General features: G+C 47.9%; 1 protein-coding gene across 1 annotated transcript in view; it reads left to right on the plus strand.

Annotated features, from left to right (window-relative positions):
* LOC144114660 (lysosomal alpha-mannosidase-like) overlaps positions 1 to 18,613 on the plus strand; it is a 346,286-nt gene that overhangs the window by 318,613 nt on the left and 9,060 nt on the right. Inside the window, exons 8-19 of the mRNA XM_077648538.1 lie at positions 2,501 to 2,617; positions 3,751 to 3,954; positions 4,946 to 5,006; positions 6,258 to 6,297; positions 6,912 to 6,981; positions 7,586 to 7,720; positions 8,154 to 8,270; positions 9,419 to 9,548; positions 10,692 to 10,765; positions 12,111 to 12,320; positions 15,683 to 15,801; positions 17,569 to 17,682. Of these exons, the coding sequence (XP_077504664.1) occupies positions 2,501 to 2,617; positions 3,751 to 3,954; positions 4,946 to 5,006; positions 6,258 to 6,297; positions 6,912 to 6,981; positions 7,586 to 7,720; positions 8,154 to 8,270; positions 9,419 to 9,548; positions 10,692 to 10,765; positions 12,111 to 12,320; positions 15,683 to 15,801; positions 17,569 to 17,682 (1,391 nt within the window). The remainder of the gene's footprint in view (positions 1 to 2,500; positions 2,618 to 3,750; positions 3,955 to 4,945; positions 5,007 to 6,257; positions 6,298 to 6,911; positions 6,982 to 7,585; positions 7,721 to 8,153; positions 8,271 to 9,418; positions 9,549 to 10,691; positions 10,766 to 12,110; positions 12,321 to 15,682; positions 15,802 to 17,568; positions 17,683 to 18,613) is intronic.

Genomic DNA, 18,613 nt, shown 5'->3' on the forward strand with positions numbered 1-18,613 from the left:
TTCTGCTCGCACAACTCCCATCTTTTCTGCTCTTTTTTGCGTCCAACAATCGTTTCCCAAGCCTCGTCGACCTCCTCAACAGTCACCCCCTCCTGCCGCATAACCTCGAGACTTTCTTTTTTTCTTTTCGCAGAACGTAGCGAAATCCCCAGCTCCTGGAAAATTTCTAGTAGCTCCCGCACATTTAAGTTCTCCATCGTGAGTTCCATCATGCGTTAGCAAGCCCTCTAAACAAAAGCCCTAGCTTGAAGTGGACGAAACAGTTTCCCTAAATCAATTTCCCAGACAACAGAAATCCGCACCTAGCATCTGCCTGTGCTTGTACGGTCCGGCGAAATGAACGAAATACATTGGGCACTCACCTGCCAAGGTATAGCTGACGCCCGTCAGTCCCATAGCTGCCGAGGTCCGTTGGAGCCGGTAACTTCATATGGACATCCTACAGCTGCCATCCAGTTGTTATGACTCAGGCAGCATCCCACCGCTGCCACCAGTTGTTGGGATTCAGGTAGCGTGACTGGGCCAGAGAAGAGACGAGGACGATTGGAGGAAGAAAACTGGGAAAACTTTATACAAAGACTATTTACATAATGCACAAGTAGGGCAATTGAGAGTGCTTCTCAGTAAAGAGAGCTTATTAGCAGTCGGGAGTCTCTGGTATCTCTCAAGAGTGGAGCGCTCTTTTGGTACCAAGCCAGCGGCTCCTTTAATACTCTTCGTATTCCCCAGATCCCTAGCTGGGGAATATAGTTCGAAGAATGAGGTCCAATCACATGATGGCACTGATGCTACCTCCACGGCAGGGCGGTCCTGATGTTCTCTCGCAGCTCGGTCGAGGGAAAGGGAACAGGACCCGGTCACGTTGTCGTCCCCGCGGCCTCCAGGTGGGCGAGCACGTGCGTCCGGACCGCGCCCATGTGGACCCGGAAGGCGCCTGCATGACACAGGAATGCAGGCTGCCTCCCAGCAGGGGTTGAAAGATCTTGTACTGATGATCGGAACGCGGTACCTCTGTCGAAGGCGCGGCACTCGGGCAATTGTTCAATCCCAGCGTGACTGAAGAGGCCAACGCTGGTCCTGTACTTCGTCGCCTGATGACCGGAACGAATACGTGGGGATGCTGTGGTCGTCGCTGCTTCCGGCATTGCTGTTCGAACACGTGGGGACGCTATTATCGTCGCTGCTTCCGGCATTCCTGCAGGCACGTCTCCCCCAGAGGGCTCACCCACCCTCGCGGTGGTCCTCAGGGAATCCTCCCCATGTCTAAATTCTACGAACTCAGCAGCAGGAAGGAAGCGCGAGCACTACACTGCCGACGCTCAATAGTATATAGCCAGACTACAAACTCGCAAGGAACGTCGCGTCACTTGGCGACAACCCTACTGAAAAGACCATCGCTTCGAGCGCTATTCGTAAAGCCGTACGCCACCCGCAAAGATATAGCGACTGCACCAACTGCGCCATTTCCCTCATTCTTTATAGCGACTGCAAGCCTGTGTAGACCGTCCTATATAATCGCAGGGAACGAAGAAATAGCCAGCGACGGCAAGCGACGAATAAACTCGCAGAGAAAGACTCGGAGAGCAATCGCGGTTGGCGGAATCCTCCGTGAGAAACACGCAATGACGCAATTTCCGCCAGCTTTCTTTCTCCGCTCTTCGTTCTCCTCAGTGCAGACCGTCTCCGCTCGCTGAGATAACGCGGGGTATGTGCGGTCTGTGAATTTTTTTCGTGCTGCTGTCTAAATAATCTCGAAGAAATCTGCCTAATCCTTAATAATGTGATGGTTCATTTCCGATTGTCTTGCGTTGTTCACTTCTTCTGTAACCAGTTCGAGTTCTGTTTATTAAAAAAAGGTTCTCAAATAATTTTTCGGACAGTACCGGGCTGCTGTCACGGAAGAAAACTGCTTTCAAGAGGCAGAGCATTTCGTTTCGCTAAAGAGAACGGCCTGCTATTATACTTTCATGCGTTTGTCGTGGTGCTGCAGCAGCGCGTGGCTCGCGGGTGTATTGCAGTCGCCAAGCATTCATTGGAAAACGAATTCATAATGATTTTTGACAGCTTCTCTTCTCAGCTCTTTGGCACTCTTTTATGCTATTAAGGCGTTCAACGCGTGTTTCCTTATATTAATGGATAAAAGCGTCGCGTTAGAGAGAATGAACAGAGCTTACTTCATCGTGCCTTCTAGTGACGTCATGAAATGCGGCGTGCGGGGTAAAACGCAGCTGCTGCAGAAGTCCATAAAGCACCCGTATTCTCAGAAACATGCCTTCCACGTGTTCCTGGTGTGTCTTTACGAAGCTTAAACAATGTATTCCGATTTCACCGTAATTAATCATGGGACCTTCGGGCCAAAAGCGCATGCATTCTGCGTTAAATACGAAATTAAAAAAAAGCATTTGAAGCTCTGATTCCAGTCCCCTCGAGTGGTCTTTCTAACTAACGGTTATCTCGCTGGGTTTTTTGTTTTGTGTTTGTTTCTTATCCACGTGATTAGGCAAAGTACTACGCCACGAACCACACAGTGGTCACCATGGGGATGGACTTCCACTACAGGGACGCGTCCAAGTGGTTTCGCAACTTGGACAGCCTCATCTACTACATCAATGCCGAGGTGAGCCGCTTTTGGCAACGGGTTTCTTACCATTAGCGACGCCAGCGACAATGAACCGCGTGGCGCTCCAGTGAACTTATCTGGGTGTCAGGGAGCATGTTTGTTTCACTGCGGCCACGTTTAGGGGGAAGTCAAAGTTGAGACTTTACGTGCAGTGGCGTTGCTGAACGTTACAGGGCCTATCCTATAGACAGAAGCATGCCGTGTGAACAAAAGCGAAAGGCATATAAGGTTATTTCGTGCGGCAAGTTTATGTGTCGGCGGCCACGGCCCAACATTACAAGACGAACAGTGCATGCATACATGACTGGCAATTTAAGCGTGTAAAACTTCAATATCAAAATTCGAAGTGGTTTGATTGGACTGAATTTTAGTGACACTTTCTTAAAACCTCCCCCGTGCTCCAACTTCTACAACGATTCACGGCGAATTTTAATGCTTTCCTTTTAGTGATTAGTGCTTTTAGTGCTTTCCTGCCGAACGTGTATCGGAGAATGCACCCACATTTACGGCCGTACACATGTTTTTAACTCCTCACCACTCCCGCACGCCATCAGCCTGTGGAACGATCTTCCGGACACTGCATCGCCCTGCAGCTCAATCACCGAACATCTACTTCGTTGATAATGCTTAGCACGGGATTTCTGTACTCATGATTAATATAACAGTGTTTTCAGCCACTTGAGGCTGTTGCTTGGTTGGGTTCTGTTTACGCCCAGTTATACTCGCGTATACGTGCGGTATCTTTTTTTTTTCCTGGCATGTAGAATACTTTGTGCATTTCCCCCATTGTGTTGTGTTCCATGAAGCACAGCTGTTGCCTTGTACTTATATCACTCCCAGTGAACTGCGATATCTTGTAACCTGAGATCACTTGTTTTGGGTCTGTTTTGTTGTACCTTCCATCATGTTTTTGATTTGTAAGCTTTTTTACGCAGGCTTTTGTATTCGATTCCTCTTACACAATGCATCTCTTGAGGCCTGCATGTTATGAGTAAATAAATGGTCATAAAACCATATTTCTATCTTTTGTTACGCCTACTACTCAGTAAGCTTTGGCTATGCGACGTTAACACTGCTCGAGAAGAAACATTCGAAGCACTTCGCTGAGCCCTGGTTTGCTTGGCGCGCAGCAAGCGAACGGGAGCCGCGTGCACGCCTTCTACTCGACCCCCGCCTGCTACCTGAAGGCGCTGCACGACAGCGGTGTGCGGTGGCCAGAGTTCTCGGACGACTTCTTCCCGTACGCCGACCAGGAGCACGCCTACTGGACCGGCTACTACACCAGCAGGCCCAACTTCAAGTACTTCGCGCGCCAAGCCAACGGCATTCTCCAGGCACGTACACGCGCGCCGAGTCGCTTTTGTGCCGCGTCCTGTACGCGTGTGCACAAGATAATACGAGTGACCCGGAGCTGACATGGGCAGCGCACACAAGGAAATAGCCAATCAAGCAATTAATTGCTTGTTAGCATCCGCATGGTCGCCGCCGATCGGCTAGACGGAAACTTCTCGGGGAATTCCCTGAACACGTTGTACTAACATCGTTCCCACTTCGGGCTCATCGATTAAGGCTCGTAATCTGTAGCCAATCTGTTGCCTAAATATGGTTGCCGACTCTCTCTCTCTCTCTCTCTCTCTCTCTCTCTCTCTCTCTCTCTATATATATATATATATATATATATATATATATATATATATATATATATATATATATATATATATATATATATATATATATATATATATATATATATATATATATATATTCACACACATGGTGCAGTGTCTCCTCTCCCTTAATTGCTCTCTGTGGCCCGTATGCGTACTAGCTACAGCGATCCGTCCAGGAAAGGAACTACGAGAAACGGCGCTTACTCCATGTGTATCCATCTACCTCAATTTGTTGACAGAATTATTCACGGAGTTTAATGCCTATACCGCTTTTGTGACTGGCTAACCTCTACGGCGCGTTTGCGCACTATCTGTCATCGCTTATTAACAAAAAAAAAATGAAGTAGGGAGGCGAGAGCGCGTAAAGGCGAAAGGAGACAGCTGATATCCGCTGGTCTTGTGAGTGTCCTTTATTCTTAAGCTAACACGCGCGGTCTCAGAAACGCACGCATGGTAAGTCAGTCGGATCTTTTTTTTCCCTCCTATTGTTACTTAATTGCACCTGCAGACTCAGAGGTAATCCTGCGTTCCATTAATTGTCTGGCATTGCCGCTGTTCCATCGTGACTTTTTAATACGTTTTTACCAAGTGCAGCCTGCACGCAGCGTTACTACATTGCGCTTCGCATGTCTTGTCACCTTCCCTACCTGAACAGGCGTGCAAGCAGCTCAAGGTCATCGGGCAGCTCGATGATTCTGCGGATGTGGACACTCTCGGTGAGCAGTGGTCGTCCTTCTCCGTGAGCGCAGGTTCCGTCGCCAGAGCAGGTGCAAAACATTCCAGATCGAAGGGTTGGAATCTGCGTGGCCCCCTCTGATATGTGCGGTGCTGTTCACTTTTACACGCAACGCGTGCAGTGCAGCCTTTGGGCGACGGAATATCTTTCAGTCCGGGGCCGTGACACCGTGGCTGGTGCCGTAGAGATGACCTCTTAGAGCTTAACACTTATTTGCAGTGACCATTCCATGGATTCCTGGTCGCATGGGTATTCGCGGCAATAAGCTGGCTCAACAGCTTGCCTGCGGTACTATACAACCGGGCGCAAGGGACCCTATGGACGAGCCCACCGTCGGTGCGCGCAGTCAGGGCTTACAAACTCACTGTCCACGAATACTACACGCAGCAAAGATTGGACTTAGCTAATTTACCACCACCACACCCAGCCTTATCTATCCGTGAAGCTCGCATCCTTCGCCGAATAGAAACTTAATCTGCTTGATACACCAGCCAAACTTTATTTGTACCGGTACACTTCCACAATCCAGTGATCAAACTGTTCACACATACGCAGATATAGAACACTGCCTTACACAGTGCTACTCGGCCTTCCAGTCCCTTGGCAATTCTTTCTCCACACCCCACTGTGGCCCATCTGAATCGCCTCCCGGGACTTGACCCTGCGACGCGCCCTCGTCACCTTGGCCCAGGACCTGTTAAATGACTGACATAAAGGCTGTTTTGATAATGTGTCACACCACCACCACCATCATGTGCCACGTGTTTTAAGGCGGCAAGCAATTAATGGGCCTTAGAAATTACTATGACGTAGAAAGTGCAAAGATAAGTGCTTTCGATTTTCAGAAAAATCTCCATACTCCAGTGCTGTTCTGACCACTGAAGTGGCGTTTTCGACGTTTTTTGCGCACGGTGTATATTCCAACCATATAGTGATGCTTTCAGTAGTGATTGTAGGTGTATGATCGCTTAGGCCAGTCCCCGCTATGATATTGTTATCGCCATTTGAAGCATCACTGCCGGTTCATTATTTTAGAAGTGCTTTACCGCGTATCACTAACGTTTTATGGGAGTGCTTCACGTCCCTTCCAGCTAATGGCCACAAAAGATTTCAAAAATATCAAGAAATGAAAGGATAAGCGATAATCGGATTCCTCTTAAACTATATGCCGACTTTTTGGGTGAAATATGTTGGAATGCTCACAATTTCTTGCTCTCGCGTCCCTATTCAGCAAGGGCCGTGGCTGTATTGCAGCACCATGACGCAATATCGTAAGTACGCATTCATTTTTCGCATGCAACAGAAAACGTTTTTCAATTCAATTGCACAAGCACTTGGCTGCGCAGGATGCACCCGAGCTCGAAATATTGCTACATTGCAGTTTCTGTGGATTATTACGTAACTATTTTATATTAAAAAACTAAAACGAGCCAAACACGCGGTGGGAGTTAATCACACGCTGTTTTTTTATCGTCTAGGCGGAATGAACGCCATATGGCCAGTGTTTCTATGTCTATCCCCTTGGTTGCCCAATTTCTCTCAGGGAATTTACGCGAAAAAAAGACAGAAAATGGTACCACCTGCGGCCAAGTAGACTTAAGAGAAAGACTGAATCCACATCTGCTCTAGTAGCAGCTACCGAGGATGTGAAATATGAACACATATTCGGTAGGACAAATGGAGCTTTGGTTAGGCTAACTGCAATAATCGAATGAACTAAAGAGATATGAAAAAAAAACAACTGACGCGTCTGTGATTAGCCGGCAGTTCGATGGATTCCTATTTTCTGATGCTTCTAGGCAATCTTGTTATCGCTATTCTTCAATAGAAGATACTAGAGCCCCCTTCTGTTCACCCATTGCAAGAATGCGTGTCTTCATTGCAGGGGCACTCAGAAGCAGCATGTGGCTGAGGACTACGTCTACATGACTGACATGGGAATCAGGCAATGTGAGGTGCGTCAGGAGCTCATTTTCGTTCTCGTCCGCGCAGTGCGCGCTTGCTTATGCATAGCGCTTTCTGCACCTTATTTGTGTTCATCCTCTGCAATATCACGGCGCCGGTAGAATGTGACACAGACTGCCTGTGCCACGAGGCCACACGTTCACAGCCTTCTCAAATATGAGCACAAGTGACGGTGCTGCAGTGCGAGATCTGTCTGTGCGCAGTAACGCTTCCAAGAGAAAAAAAAATAACTCTTTCTAGTGCCGTCGAATGATTATTTAATAAAGACACCATTTAAAGCCGGAGCAAAAAGGAAAATTGGGGCACGATGAATTACTAGTCGTTTCATCTCTTTTACGACGAAAACCGTCACGCGGAGAACGAACTGAGGACCACCGCGTCGCATTATCTAATATGCGCGCCGCTTAGACTTTCCTCTGTTATATTACAACCGAAGTTCGCCTTTGTGGCTACAAACAGCCGGTCGCCGTACTGCGCCAAAACGATAAAATGTGGGGTCCATGTTTTACGAAGAGAACATATCATATGAGGCTTTTAAGTACGTCTGTTGCCCTGGATGCCATGTATTTTGTCGACAACGAGGAACGTGTGCAGGACGTGTTCAACAAGGCGTACCGACGAATGCTGCTGTCGAACAGTGGCGGGACCGCCTTCCAGCAAGACATCTGCTTGACTTTCTGCCCGCTTCTCAACATCAGCAGCTGCGACATCACCGAGACGGCCGACGAGGTGAGTGGTGCGCTGCGACGGGTGTGCTTTATTTGCTGGTCGGCGGCGTGTTCCTGGCTGGAAAGCACCGGGGCAGACGCAGTATGGGATAGCGCATAACTTCCGCAGCTTTTTAAATGCGTGCTTCAATGCATCTCTGTGAACTGTACTTTTTCAAATATTGAACGGGCTTTTCATCGCCGGAGGTAATGGCTAACAACGGAAAGTTGTAGCGTATGATTAGGGCCAACGTAAAAACAACGTAAAAGGCATTTATAAACAACGTTACAAACAACAAAGAACAACGTAAAAGGCTGTTATAATTTCAAGAGGCGCGAGGAGGGCGCCAGCATGACTCCTGCAAGGAATGCTTAATAACACACTCTTCCGGCATATCTGTCGTATAGTATTAGATGACGCCTCTCAATTCGCTCTCTTGTCCCTCTCTGTGCAGTTCTTCGTGTTCGTGTACAACCCTCTGTCGACGCCTGTGAGAACCTATGCGCGGCTACCGATTTCGGGCGACGGCTACGAAGTCAAAGAACTGCCGGGACAGGTCCTGGAGGCGCAGGTAAGAGGTTCGGCCTCTGCCTTTGGGGTCAAATCAGCGCATGATATATGTGGCAACCTTATCGGCGTCTTCCTGCGGCCCGCAGTTAGTGAGGAAGTAATACGCTGCCAACAGGTGCTCTACTAGCTGCTCCCGGAGCCAGCGCTAGTCCACTGTAGACATATGCAGTTATTGCGACACTAATTTTTTTTCAGTCAATTAATAAGTTTAATCATGAAAGGAGAATACACTCCATAGGGATGTCGTATGCAGAAAATTATGCTGTACCATTTGCCGCTGATTTGAGTTCTAGTAGCGACGGATTTCTGTCGGAGGTCCTTTACTTACAAGAGTGACCGCTTGGGCTAGTTCATAGTTCACTGTTTTGTTCAAGTGGTAACAAAAATAGCGCACGGAAGGCAAGGGCACAAGAGAGACACGGCCACCGCGCTGACCTGAACTGATCATTTCATTCCGTAAAAAAAAGGCAGTGTATAGGCGGACTGAAAGGGTGGGTACAAAACAGACCACATGCTGCTGTGCTCGCATCAGAGCCTTTTGATCAGTTTAAGTCAGAGCGGAGGTGTACGTCTCTCTTGTTCCCTTGTCTTCTTTGAGCTGTGTCTTCACATTCAAACAGAACAATCATGTGCTTAATTTTTTTCATACCTCCTCGCAACTTTTGCACGTCGAGAAGTGCTGAGTCGTTAAAAAAATACTTTTTACAGAGCTCGATTCGAACTATCGTTCTTTAGGGTTCTTGTGCTTTAGCGTGCATTTTGTGCAACGAGCCGTGCGGCATTACTGTCAGCACTCCTTAAGGTACGCGGTAATTATTCAACGCCGTGATCAATAGTATCCGGTCGTGCAAGACTGTCTTCGCAAAATGTGCTCACCGTAATTGAGGCCTCGTTTACGTGATTTTATCGTAACGAAATCACTGGAAAACGCGTAGTGGCTAAACGCCAAAAAAAGAAAAAAATCTTGATTTTCAACTCTTCTTTGGTACAGACCTGAGGTGGAGAGGCGGCTGAGATTGCCGTTGGCTGTCTGCACGTAACTGTGCGAATTGTAGACGGTTGCGCGCCTCGTGGCACGCGCAACGCAACGCGATAACTGAGGCGAGGGCAAATGACGGGCTGACTGCGGTCGCCGTCCTTCTGGCGCAGCTCGTGCCGGTGCAGCGGAAGGTGCTCCGCATCCCAGAGCGGAAGGCAACCGCCGCGACGACGGAGATTGTCTTTCCGATGCACCTGCCACCCTTGGGCGTCACCACCTACCAGCTGCGCAAGTACGAAGGTAAGTTGGGTGTTCGCCCTCTGCGGCTCTCTCTCTCTCTCTGCTATAAATTCTGGTTGCTAATTAATTAGGATGACCGCCGTGGGCGAGGGCTTCTGCTGTTCAAACAGTGTCTGTATTTTTTCGCCCATATAGCGCGCTCTGGGCCGCTTCTCTGGAGTAAGCGACAAGCCAATGCAGCCCTTACCAGAGATCGCTAGGTCAACTCACGACATTTACCAAAAGAAAGGTTCATTACGCGCAGGCATTGCAGTGAAGTATTTTTAATTTAAGGTTGCTTGAATGCCCACCAAGCGTTACTTGTTTTGTTTCTGGCACTTTCCGGCATGGCAGCCTGCACTTTAAACGTACTCCAATGACATAAAAGAGCCTCCGCGGTGGCTCAGTGGTTATGGTGACCGGCTGCTGACCCGAAAGACGCCGGTTCGATCCCGCCCACAGCGGTTTCTTTTCGATGGAGGCGAAATGTTGGAGGCTCGTATACTGTGCGATGTAAGTGCACGTTAAAGAAATTCAGGTAGTCGAAATTATCCGCAGCACTCCATTACGGCGTCCCTCATCACCTCAGTTGCTTTGGGTCTTTAACCCGAAAGAGCCGAAACCAAAAGGCGTTATTTTACAGGGGTTCTTTTCACGATTCATTCGTTCTTCTGTAACCACCGGTCAGCATCGCCTCTCACAACGGCCTGCGAATGACATTGCGCAAGAGCTATCAGCCGTGACGTCACAGGCGGTAGCTACCGATGGGAAGGGCAACAAAAAATGAATTGGAGAAAGGCGCATCACAGAATACAGCCACTAAGCACTCTGCCGCCATGTTTCGAGCTGCGCGTGCTCGAAGAGCAGATTTGTTGCTGTAGAGAAAGCGTCGCTATCATAGCTCAATTTTTACTCACACTTATCCAGGCTTGATTACATGTAAATTTTATGAGTCTTCTGCTAGCAGTTATATATCGCCACATTTTCCACAGCAAGCGTTAGTTTCTCGTAAATTACGTTTTATTTTAGCACATTACGTGTCACGCTCGGTCGCGTTGATATTGAACAGCTTCGAAATTTATATGCCGTTCTTGGGATTGGCTTTTAGCTGTGCTTTCTACTACGACGATGTTGCTTTTTCTTTCTTTTTTTTTTGTCATGCAGGTTTCACGCTCCGTGACAGTGAAAGTAGCGCTGTGTTCGACGGTGGAAGCGAAGCGCCGGCGATAGACAATGGCGTAAGTCCATAATTTTTTGGCATATTTGTGTATTGCAGGACATCTCCCTTTATTGCTATTTGCCACCGTTCCGTGGCGGACCCCGCATAGGTCTATCAGAGCACGATTTTGGCGACGAATCATGCCAGAACTCAAGGATTCAAGACACTTTAAAAATTGCTGTGATGACTCCGATTTGCTTCATGAATCACACGGAAAGCATTTTCCGGATCGTTTAAGTTACGAAAATATGAGTGCACAGATGCATTGCGGTGAAACGGAGCGCATCTTTTGCCCCACTTTACGTGTCATTCTGTTGCTAAACCACATGATCAGTTTCATGTGAGGGAACTGTGTCAACTTCGTGACTAACGTTTTGTCAGATGCTAGCATCTTCCAAGTCATACTTCACGCTTAATGAAAAGAGCATGAACTAATGACTCCTCCAGAATTACTGTGCCTGGTCGGCTTTGATTTCTCGAAAAAGGCAGCACCTGCGCCACTACGCAGCAGTTTATGCGTTATATAGCATTCCAGGTTGTTACTTTTCATTTAGTGACGAAGTTTCTCATACATTGTGCGTTATTTTGTTGGTATACACAGACGACACAATACAAGGAGAGGAGGGCGGGGGGTCAGAAAAGCTAAAACGTAAGGTCACACAGCCGTCATTAGTTCAAGAGGCAGTGCTAAAAACCATCTTCCTAATACACAATAAGCTTCAGACGAAGTAGTGCGTGCGTGCGTGCGCGTGTGCGTTGTGTGTGTGTGTGTGGGGGGGGGGGGGTTTGGGGGGGTACAAAGAAAGCAACTGTCTCTGCGGTGCTATAGGTGACATTTCGTGATGTCCGAATCAACTTCGTTGATTCTGCGTTTTGGCGTAAAAAGTTGTGGCGATTTGCTAAAGGCATGCTGTTTGGCGAATTTGTTTAGGAGTATACGCAACAGGCACACGACGGTGAACATTCATCTAAAGGACGAAGTAGCCGGAACACGAAGTGAGGCGCATTTTGAACTTGTCATTTGAGCTTTTCGAACAGCGCTGATGGTGACGCGCCAGGTGGGTAAATTGCAAACTGGGACGCAGAGCCACCCATGCACCATAGACAGATGTACTTGAAAATTGTAAAGCTGGTCAGATTATGAGGTGCCCCTGTGGTAGATAGGGTGCCCGAAAGAAACCGATAGTTCTTGAAACAAAGGAAAGAATGTGAGAGGGAGGGGTGCTGTGATTGTGTGGAGGAGGAAAGTGATGGAATAATCGCCGATGGAAGGCGTTCTTTCATGGCCTCGCCAGAGTTGTATAGAAAAGATGACTGCTTGTGTTCTTTGTGCAATGAATGCGCGCCCTTTGGCGGCCGAGCAGAAGTACCGGCTGTTCGTGGACCCCGTGACGGGCCTGCTGAGCCGCGTGATGCTGCTCAACACGGGCCTGGAGGTGCCCTTCCGCCAGTCGCTGTTCGCGTACATGGCCTACGAGGGCGTGGTGGAGAAGCCCTCGGGCGCCTACTCTTTCAACCCTGCGGACGACCAGCCCGTCGACCTAGGCCGCAGAGTCAACTACACACTCGTTAAGGTACGCCACTCGGCTCGAAGAGCAGGGCGTCTTCAAAAACAGCTGTGGCGTATTTCAGTTCCATGCGTATCCGTGCTACGACGGTGCCGCCTCGACACCATGCTTAAGAAATGCTGTGCGCTGTCGCATCCACGGATCTGCTACAATCGTGGCTGTGCACTCGACACTGAATTTAAAGTGCGCTCGTACTCGGATCTGCAATTGTGCCTCGGCACAAGCCAAAGATATTTTCTTTTCTCCAACTTCACGGTTCAGATTGTTTGCGTTATATCATTTGCGTATTTTATTCTCCATGGCCGTGCAATACATTTTCTGCTATTATTCTTCGTAGTTTATTTGGTAGATATTTCCATTAATTGGGTCTTTGCGTATGCCCCCACCTGCTGCACTTAAGTGCGTCACATCTGCCCCTTATGCTCTTATAGTAATGAGAACTTTCTGTGCTTCTGGGGCCTGCCATTCATATCGGTGCGCTGAATATAAGAAACGCATATCCGGAGATACGCGTGCCATCCGCTACCTTATCACTTTCCCGATGCGTGGTTGTCGAGGGCAAACCTTAACATGAAAGTGTCACTGAGGTCAACTCCGTTCAATTATTGTTCGTAGTAAAAATAGATTATACGCCTCTTTCTTGGCATGGTGACGTTTGTCCGGCTGCAAAAGGTGCATACATTTCTGAGAAAATCAATTAAAAAATCTTCCTGCCATACGATGCAAACTCGCGACTTCTGCACCGACTAGGACTGGTCGCTATCGTTTCAAAGTGAATGGCGGAGAATCCTGGCCTCTGGGATTCACGCAAAAAAAAATATTCCCTGTCGACTCACGCATTTCTATTGCGAAATTAGCTGGCGGTGGTGACACCTGTTTTCTTTTTTTTTTTACTTTTCTGCTCTATAAAACCTCCACTTTCGGTGACGGTTGTCTACGCCTGATTAGAACGCGGTATCCTGGGGATACAGGCCACCTTAAATTTTTCCTTTCTGTCCCTTTAACAGACCCCACTTCGGGTTATATTTGCGACACAGTACTTTTTGCGACACAGTAATTGCAATGAGTTCGCCTGTAAGCCAAGGGAGCGCAGCTTCCATTCACAGAACTGTATTCGCTTCCATTCACTGTATTCGCGTTCTTTGAATGCAAAAAATCTTGTTTCACTGGTGCGATCCTAAACACCAGCGACTTTAGGAGGAGGAGATACTTTCACGAATATAGGAGAAGAAGTGGCTTTACCTTTAAGCTTTACTCTTGTACACGTACTGCGTTTCTAATTTCCCTAGCAACTGTGACATTTTAGCCGTTGATATTAATTCGAAGTGCGCAGCAGCTAAAACTTCCACCACTGCAGCCAGGCGCTAATTAATTCAGTCTTTTTTTGCCGTGCAATATGAAGTTCCCGAGATCGCACGCGCGTAGAAGCACAAATATATCCAAAAGCCGATTATGGACTGCTCCGTGTGCGTTCAGCGCATAATTAATAAGCATTCGTCTGGATGCGAAAACTGGTTTTCGCTCTAATTCTCTCCCTTTATAATGAGGAAATTCATTACAACTCTTACTAAGGCCACATGCCATGGGAGCTTATCTGGATGTAAATCTGGCCGCATGCTTCGATGCCGATGCATCGAAGCGCCATCTCCGTTCGTCATAACGTGTTGATGTCCAACTTGTATCACCTTCGAGTATATGTTGCAGCCTGGAGTTGAAGAGGCTGTTGCCGGGACCAAACTTTTTTTAAAGCGAAATTTATTGCATCAGGGCATCAATGATGGGTGAAGATGTGATGAAAAATGTAGTAGTGATTAAATGAATGGAAAAGGCGAGCTGATTTGATGAAGTCCAGTAGAGAACGATGGTAGCGTCCCTGCGTCCAGGCAATGTATGAAGCAGGGTTGCTTGGTGAAAGACCCGCTACCTTCAGGTGCCGGATCCTTGTAGGCTTGAGAGCTGGGAAGTCCCACAGTAAGTGATGAATGTCGGCTTCAATGTCCTCGTGCTTACATATCGGACAGCCTGGCCGAGGAAACAAATCTCGGTACTGAGGCCACTTTTGAGTGACGGCTGATGTGAGGCCAACCCCGACCCGGATCCTCCGAAGCGCAACCTCCTCTGCACGGGTAAGACCGCGGTGGGAGAGTTACCGCACACGGAGGGATGAGAGCACGTGTGCGGCGCCGGAAGAGTTCCTTTCTTGATGAAAGGAGGGTAAAGTTATCCAAATGAAGAAGCCGAGGCAGTGATGAGTCTGGATTCGCAAGGCGTGTCGCTAAATCTGCCTGGATTTCTTTTCATTTCATTTCATTTATTTTTCACAGAAACTGTTAGAGTGTATGTGCATATACGAATTTGATTGGTCAGCAGATCCCGTGGGACCCACTCAATACGTACTGGCTGCGGGATGCGTGCCGCGAGCCGGTGGATGTCCTGACATATCGTTGGACAGCGGCTAACACGTCGTACGAACCGGACTACTTCAAGGGCGTCAGTGCATATGACAACGCGGACCGCAGGGAGCATAGTTATATCGGCCACGGAGCAGAGTGCTTCTTGAACTGCAACGAGCTCAGCACGAAAGGACGAAGGGGGTTCCGTAAGCTGAAATCAAGAGGTTTGGTTCAGGGCAGGTCTGCACGGGCAGTAGATAGCTGTTGTTGATTTGAAGTCTTGTATGCTTGTGTCTACGTAGACAACAATGGATCCATCAGGCAGGCAAGTAACTTGTTCCCAAACCTGGGACCAAACTTAGAAGCGGGTACGCACGACGGCGCTAATTCTTCAATATACGGTCATGCGCTGGTTCCGATCTCAGTGCGATGACAACTAACTAGCGTTCTAACTAACGTTCTGAACCAGCCCGGAAGCGGATAGTTTTTCAATGAACTTTCTTGTAACCTGCGGATAGCCGGTGCATAATGTTACGTGCTACAACGTCCGGCCTGGCAAAATGAGACTGCGAACAGCGCGCCAGTTTTCGAGGATGCGTGATTTGTTAGCTTATTTAGAAATCCGATAAGGGCTGAACAACTTAATTCCAGCGAGCGGCTTTTTATATTTAGCAGAAATGCAAGGCGAGTCAGCATTTTACGCTGCTTGAGAAACCCAGGTTATGATACTGTTCCTGGCAATGCTAAGAAAATATGCGAGGAACGCGGCTTACGCCATGGGCGCTGCTCAGGAGTTCCAGTGGATAGAGGAGGGCGAATTGCAACTTTGGATAGAGCATCGCAGTGGCTACGATGATTATTCTCGTTAAGTAATTGCTCTGTTTTTCTTTCGAAAATGACCGTGCACTGTTGGTGATGCGCAGCGCGTGAGACACAGCAGCGTCATTCGGTCGTTTTCATTTTTCATCACCACAGGGTCCCCTGGTTCAAGAGATTCATCAAACGTTCAATGATTGGGCCTCTCAAGTCATCCGGCTCTACAAGGACGAAGATCTCATCGAGTTTGACTGGGTCATCGGGCCTATCCCTTTCAGGTAGGGGTACCAGCGCAGTCCTTTGGCACACACTGCCCATATACACATGCGCTGAACTGTGTTTATAGCTGCGATGTGGCGGCGTTTTCATGCTCGCATTAACGACTCTGTCAGGTACGCACATATGCTGGGCAATGTGGCAGCAATAAGCCTTTGCGAAACTCTTTGCAACCAACGTCCAAACGTACGCGTTCCGGTACATATGTGTTTATGTTCATGGATCAGTGGGACAACTGTTTTCTCGCGACTGAACATTATTTCTGGAGAAATCGTGAGATATTCCGGCATAACAAATACACGTGGAAAGGGCACAACCCCGGACGTCTTCCAAAAACTGCTTCAGTTGCACGATTCCTGCCTGGCCCTGTTTCGGTCCGGTGACGTAAAAGTAACGATCTTTAGTTAAACCAGCTGTACTTGTGAGACGAAAAGGTACCAATGAGCAAAAGCCAAAGCGAACAAATGTCACACACGAGGCAGGTTCATATATGACCCAAATATTAACGCTTCTAAGAAACTGTCGAACTCACTGAAGGCGTATGCGCGGAAAAGTTATGCACAGTTTCTTCTGACTTCTTCGCTGAACGTGTATTTGCGGAAAAGTCATGCGCACCAAAACTGTCCCTTTTGGCCTTGGCACCGATATACGACGTGCCCGTAATTGTGCTGCTCGGAGCTGCGGCTGGGGAAGGAAACGAGAGTATAGCGTTACACTCGCCTGTTAATTAGAAAACTTTCACCGAGGCTAAGACGTATCGTTCCCGGAATCATAGGTGATCATAGCGATTACGAACGGGGGCAGAGCTCGGAGGGCACGCGCTATCTTGCAACGAAGTGTTCGCAGTTCAATGTGCGCCACATTCGCAGTACAATCCCCTTCGTTCACCCCCAGTTCTCTCTCCTTTGTACATACGGTTCGTGCCACGCTGCAGTAATCTGAGAGTCGCGCTGCACGCACAGGCCCTAAGTTCCGCGTAAAGTACTCCAGCCATACTGCAGCGTGTCTGCACTTAAGTTGACTCCTCCGTTCCCTTCTATTTTATTACCCCAGCCTTCTTTCGGGGGTTATTTGTATGACCTCCATTGGGAATGCTCTTCGCCGTCAGTGCTGCGCGTGGCGGGCGTTCTCTGAACTGCCCGCGGGTTCGCCCAGATAACTCAATTTGCCGCTGTTTCTTGGTGCCAGAGTTGTTTTACAACTGATGTGAAGGGCTTGAGCCGTGACAGACGCTCTTGATTGCTGTGCCCACCACTCCTCGGGCTGGCCTGCCGACTCTTGGGCGGGGCGTTACTGGCCATTCTCCCTTTTCTTGTATTGTCGGAAAATCTATTTTTTCTACATTTGAACAATTATTGCAGCACTCGTTTTCGAAACTTAAGCGCTCTAAGAGTATAAAATTAATTAAAGTAGCGTTATCATATGCTGTTACGTGATTGGCAATAACTCCCAAACTACAGCTGACTACAGAAATTACAGTATAAATATCTGTGCAGGTTTTCTTTAATCCCTTCTGCGAAAAAATAATGAAATGACTCTGAAGTAGAAGAAAATTTTAAAAATAAAATAGGCTCAGCTGGGAGTAAATCTCTTTGCGAAAATTTCTCGAGAAAGCGCTAACGAGTGAGAGAGTTGAAATTTGGCGCCTGTGCGTGAGTCGCGGCCGTCGTTTATTTGAGCAGCTGTTTTCGTTTCGGAAAGAATGATCCTTGGCATTGGTTTCTTTAGTACATTTTTTTCTGCACTTTGCTTCCCATTTCTCTCTGCAGCGAAGGCAGAGAACCCAGCCGCGGCAAGGAGATCATTTCCCGCTTCCAAACGTCCATATGGAACAACGGAACCTTCTACACCGATTCCAACGGACGCCAGAACATCAAGAGAACGTGAGAGCTGAATGTTTTTACATGCTATCGGGTTTTCTGGCTTTTCTTAGAGTGTTTCCGCCCAGCGAAGGTTAGGCGTCACGGCTGGAGTGCTAAAACTGCCATGCGGACATGGAAATATGTAGATTTTCTTAGTGTGTACTTTGCTGGCTCTTCTAACGGCTGTAATACGTGATTAGTGGATTCTACAATCGGAAGCAAGTGTGAGAGACGGGGACAAAAAATAAAACTCTGCTTCCAGTCACTGCATGCGTTTCGTGTGATCGGCGCGGCTCAGCGCTTTGTTCGGGCTGTTACAACGTGAAACTCGCGCCCTGGTAAATCTTTCAGCATCCGGCGCTAAAAAAATTGCTACTTACTGCTAATAAAGGCCGGCTTTTTTCCATATCGAGTAGCGTTTATTGTCGGTGACATTCTTGTTGGAACACCCAGAGGTGCCGACGCATGAGGAAAAGTGTTGCGTTGTTAATTTTTTGTGCTGACGCTCATTGGCGCACAGGCTCTATACTGGAAAGTCCGCAAGCGCAAGGAAAAAAAGAAGAAAAGCATTAAAAATGATGCGCAGGCGGACCGAAAAACAGCGGCGTCCATTTTATAAGTCAAGTTTTATCTTTTGGTGAAATTGTGAATGCTATATGTTGGCATTTTTTTCCCGTCCCGTTTCACTCTTCAATGTGGCGCTTATTAGATCGACATTTTTGACGGATTGGAGCACTGGCGGTCGTTCGCCCAATCCTCTCGACCATAATCCCTTTAGACGGATTTTTCCTTCCGCAGGCTCTAAGGATTATTACCGATTCTTACTTTTTCTGATCTGCAGATGTATCTTTTTTCTTCCTCTTAATGTCGAAGCACTTTCTTTAAGTTTTTCCTTTAGCGATCCGCACTTTAAATGCGACAGGAGAGGGCGAAATTTCATCGCGGATCTCAG

This window comes from Amblyomma americanum, chromosome 1, assembly GCF_052857255.1.
Source record: "Amblyomma americanum isolate KBUSLIRL-KWMA chromosome 1, ASM5285725v1, whole genome shotgun sequence".
Taxonomy (NCBI): domain Eukaryota; kingdom Metazoa; phylum Arthropoda; class Arachnida; order Ixodida; family Ixodidae; genus Amblyomma; species Amblyomma americanum.